General features: G+C 45.9%; 1 protein-coding gene across 2 annotated transcripts in view; it reads right to left on the reverse strand.

Moving 5' to 3' along the window:
- Nucleotides 1–842: 842 nt before the first annotated feature.
- Nucleotides 843–4,799, reverse strand: part of Snx31 (sorting nexin 31) — a 56,684-nt gene continuing 52,727 nt past the window's right edge. Inside the window, exons 13-14 of one of the 2 annotated variants that reach the window (XM_028767274.1) lie at nt 4,474–4,530; nt 843–2,281 (exon numbers count right to left, since the gene is read on the reverse strand). In XM_028767274.1, coding sequence (XP_028623107.1) covers nt 2,192–2,281; nt 4,474–4,530 — 147 coding nt within the window. In that variant the 3' untranslated portion in view covers nt 843–2,191. Of the gene's footprint in view, nt 2,285–4,473; nt 4,531–4,799 lie in introns of both variants that reach the window. The other variant, XM_028767264.1, reaches the window with a different exon arrangement.

A 4,799-nucleotide genomic window follows, 5' to 3' on the forward strand; every position in this document is an offset into this window, starting at 1 on the left:
GAGAGCTGTAGCCTACCTTATGAAGACTCTGCGCTGACTGGTGACTTCTCCAGTGCTGAGGTGGCCCTGTGGTAGAAGGGAGTCTCCATAGAGCTGGGGTGTCAGTTCCAGGACTCAACAGTTCCAGGGCTCACAGCTCTCGGGGGCTCACAGCTCTCGGGGGCCCGCAGCTCTCGGGGGCCCACAGGAGGGCTGGCCACCCCAGCAGCTGAGATTCAGACTTACCAACTGATGACTACTATTTTGATTCTGAAGTAAGTCAAACTTCCAAACTCCTAGATGTCAGGGATTTGATACTTCTGGTTTTGTCCTGCTGGCTTTGTCCTCAGTAAGGGGCAAGTGCCTTGAGCAGATGAGCGTGGGCGAGCAGTGTGGGAGCCACAGAGGCTCTGTTTACTGCTGGGAAGCTGCCTTGGTCGGGGACGCATTTCCTTTTATCCTCTTTGCTCTCCCCTAATTTTAACTTAAAACTCTATATGCTTTGTTTGAGACAGGGACTTGCTGTGTAGCCCAGGCTAGCCTAGAACTTGTGACCTTTCTGCCTCAACCTCCTGAGTGCTGGAGTTTTAGACAAGCACCACTCATCCAGCCTTAACCTGAAGCTCCACCAGCTGAGAGCAGCTTGGCTCATTTCCTAAGCCCCGTTTTCTTCCCCATCGCTGATGGTCCTTCCCTGTTGCTAGTGGGTCCCTTTTGTTGCCCGCTCTCTACTCTGTCTTCAGGGTCTCTCTTCTTGGAGCTTGACTGATAGCTCCAAACTGCCTTTGGTGCATGGTCCACCTTATACTTTTGACATCAACTACACATTCTCTGGGCTGACTTACTCTCATATGTCAAATAAAATCAGATATTATTTTTTAACCTACAAAAGCTGCAATCACATACTGTTTAATCTTCTAATCCCAATACAAATTCTCTGTTCCTACTGTCTGAGACAGCCCCTTATGCTGTGTAGACGGATCCTGACAAGTCTTAAGTTGCGGTGATAGTCAATAAACTTCCATCTGACTCTGATGGTGTTCCTAACGCACTAATCCACCCAGGGGGTGGGGGGATACACAGAATATCTCTGCAGAGATGCTACTACAGCCTAAAACACAAACTCAAAGGCATTGATTTATAGATATTAGAGGACTCGTAGATTCCACATTTCAAAAAATGCACACAATTTTCATTGGCAAACTCTGTATTCATCAGATTTTATATTTATTTCATAATTAGCTAACTCATAAAAGAACATTAGAATATTACTCTTTTATCTAGTTTTTGCATACTAATCTTCCCCTCTCTATTTTGCTCTTAATTCCATACATAATTATGTTAATTACTATGGTATATCTGAAGCTGTTTAAGGAAAAATATTGTGGAAAAAATTACACATCTGTAAAGCTAAGAGATTTATACTTGGTGTCAGTGCAGGACTATTGATTTCCAAAATAAAAATATTCAAGTTGGTGTGGCGTGATGATTACTGGGCAGAATTCAATTTTATTTATTTTTATTTATGTGTGTGTAGGAGTGCCACATGTGTGTGAGTAGGCCAGAAGAGGGTGTTGGATTCCCTGGAGCTAGAGTTACAGCTGGTTGTGAGCTACCATGTGGGTTAAGGGAATTTAGCCCTCTGCAAAAGTAGCAAGTCTCTTAACCACTGACCCATCTCTCCAGGGTCCAGTCTTCTAATAGTGAAACAGAGGCATATAGTGGAGGGACTTAGGCCAGGGAAGCCCAGTACTTTGTGGTCATCGTGTCAGCAGACTAAGGAGTAAGTGAGGATGTGGATCAGAATTTTACAACCTCTTTTCCGATCTCTGGATAGGTCAAAGAAGCCATGTTTTCCTGAGCCATACTTGGTGCCAAATGTATTCCTATAATTTAGAACAAGCTTTTTATTCCTGCAATACCAGAACATACAAAGGGCTTCACAGAGCCAGATACACATCTATCTTAGAGGAAAAATAGAAGAAACTTCTTATTAGTTGATTTGAACCTGCCCACCTGCCACCTGTCTCTTAAGCAAACTGTATAGTTTTGGTTCCTACACCAGTTTAACCCTGAGAGTTCCGGAGTGCTGAAGTTAGACTGATCAACACAGGAAACCTCAATGTCAAAGAAAGGGAGAAATCGAGAAATATCTGGATGGTGGAAGCCGTCTCCCACGCCCACACGCTGACACCGTAAAGATGAGACTGCTTCAGAGACCTTCTTCCGTTAGGGTGCTCCAGACATAGTCACCTGCGGCTTTCTTCATCTTGCCTTTTCTCAGAAAATTAAAATAGTCTTTCTGCTGGAAAATAGAGAGGTAGAAATGTAAACTAGAGGGAGAAATTTCCATAATAACAAGAAAAAGCTCAAGGAGTTTGAAATACTATCAAAAGCAAGGGTTACTTTAAAAGGTACCTTTATCCTGCACTGGGGGAAGTGCCCTTCTGGAGAGACTGAGGACAGCGCCCCCTGCTGGCTTGCTCCGGAAGCTTCTAGGCTCCGGGGCTCCATCCAGGCTACATTAACTCCTGCCTGCATTGTTCCTATACTTTCAGAGCCCTGTGAATTTCAATTCTTCAGTTCATTTTCTTGTGCACAGAAACACAAACTTTTTAAAGTATCGTGTAGAACATTTTAAGAACGTATTTGCCTTCAGCACTTACTGAGCTCTCAAAGCGTTATTTTCTGAGTCAGCGTCTCGCACTGGGATCCCCGAGGGTCTGACTCCCAGGGCTGGATCACGTGTACACATTACCACTCCTAGCCTTGACACTGGCCTCATATTTGCACAGCAAGTGCTTGCGGGCTGAGCTAACACCTCAGCTCCAACTAAACCAGACTCTGGGGTGGAACCGGCCATCACTGGTTTTTAGAATTCTCCAGAAGAGTGACTCTGATGTACAGCCAAGGCTGAGATCCTAGATGCTGGCTATCAGCAAGCTGTGGAAACGCATGAACTTAAACGCTGGGCTAGTAGTCACCTACAGTTTGCAGATAAAGAAACTAAAACTTGTGCTGAGTCTCACTAGGCCACTTGTGATAAAGCTGACTGTCAAGGCTCTCACCCGGTCCTGCTACACCTGTCCTTATGGTGAACTCCAAGAGTCAGCCTTGTAGGTCACACCCCAGGATTACCTGGCACACACTTAGGGTTTGAATCTGTCTGAACACAGGGCAGAAGTGACAGGTTAATCAGCCAGAGGGCTATTATGAAAGAGAAAAGTTTGTGTATAAAGTTTTTTTTTACATTGAAATTTCTTTATTTTTGGTGTATGTGTGCACGCAGGCCATCAGGGGACAACTTTGGGGAGTCAGTTCTCTGCTTCCACCTCATTTCTGCCTCACTGTGTGCTCCAGGAAAGATGGCCCTCAGGTTTCCCAGCAGTTCTCCTGTCTCTGTCTCTGTCTCTGCCTCATGGTGAATGCTGGGGCCCAGCCTTTTCCCTTGGGGCCAGGGGTCAAACTTGAATTCCTGATGTGAGCGACTAGTGTTTTATTCACTAAGCCATCTTCCTGCCTCTTACAGCTAGCCTGTTTGTTTACTATTGTTATTGTTGTTGTTATTATTAATAATTTCTCTGTGTGCACACACATGTGGAGGTCAAAGATCAGCTTTTGCCCATCAGTTTTCTCCTTCACCTGTGGGACCCAGGCTGAACCCAGGGTGAGAGGATGGAGCAGTCGGCACGCTTAACTGGGACTCTCTCACCACAAGCACTGTGCCGTTTCCTGAGCTCATTTACTGTAGAAAAGCATCTTCTATGTTTACATATTTTAAGAGTCTTTCTATATGAGGCATTTATACACCCACCAGACCCTGTAACAGGTGCTAGGTCAATAGTAGCCACATTAAAATGCTATGTCTAGGGCGTCTTTATCTTATTTGCCTACACTGGAATTTGGACACAGAACAAAGAGTTGGTAGGGTACTTAAGGGAACAGTCCTGGGGGCAGAGGCCCTGCTTTCTTCCACTGTAAATTATGGTTCAACTTTTGTTTGGGCACTCAACCTCTCTGTGTCTAGTTTCCTCAGTGGATTTGAAGCTTGAAAGAGGATGAAAGTATTAACTTAGAGAAAAATGCACACGAGGCTTGGCTGATTCTTAGCAGTGTTCCCTACCAAGAGTCTTTCCTGCACCACCGAGCTAATGTGCAAGAGAACTTACGGACGTAAAAGTGGCTTTCTGCTGCAGGAAACCTGTGAGGCTGAAATGCACAGATAAACCAAAATCTTTTAAACAGAAAAGGTTTTCCATGGGTGCTCGAGATAAAGAAATCACAGAAGAGTTTCGTGTCCCTTGTCCTGAGCCCAGCTGAGACAGCTGCAGAGACAGGCAGTCTGGGCCCACCCCTCATGCACCCCATCTACACAGGGGCTTATAAGAAGCAGGCAGCTATCTAACTTAGTGCCAGTGACTTTGCTTAATGGAGAGTGGGGGAACGTTGTGTGTTATGTTACAGCACATCAGTGATGTCACTTTACTCACAGACCTGGCTGGGTTGGCCCGGCGGCTTTCTACTTCGGCCTTGTTCTGGAACCTCGATCTGCTAAATAGATTAACAAAATGTCAGCGCAGCACAGAAAAGCAAGCACATGAATACTCATTAACTGACATGACTCCCTCTGCACAGTCACGTTACTAATGCTCCTGCAGCCACCAGTAATGCAGAACAGCTGCCTGGCAACCGCACACCTGCCTGGCAACTGCACACCTGCCTCACCTCTGCACACCTGCCTGGCAACCGCACACCTGCCTGGCAACCGCACAGCTGCCTGGCAACCGCACACCTGCCTCCCCTCTGCACACCTGCCTCCC

This window comes from Grammomys surdaster, unplaced genomic scaffold (genome assembly GCF_004785775.1).
Source record: "Grammomys surdaster isolate TR1022 unplaced genomic scaffold, NIH_TR_1.0 63, whole genome shotgun sequence".
Lineage (NCBI taxonomy): Eukaryota > Metazoa > Chordata > Mammalia > Rodentia > Muridae > Grammomys > Grammomys surdaster.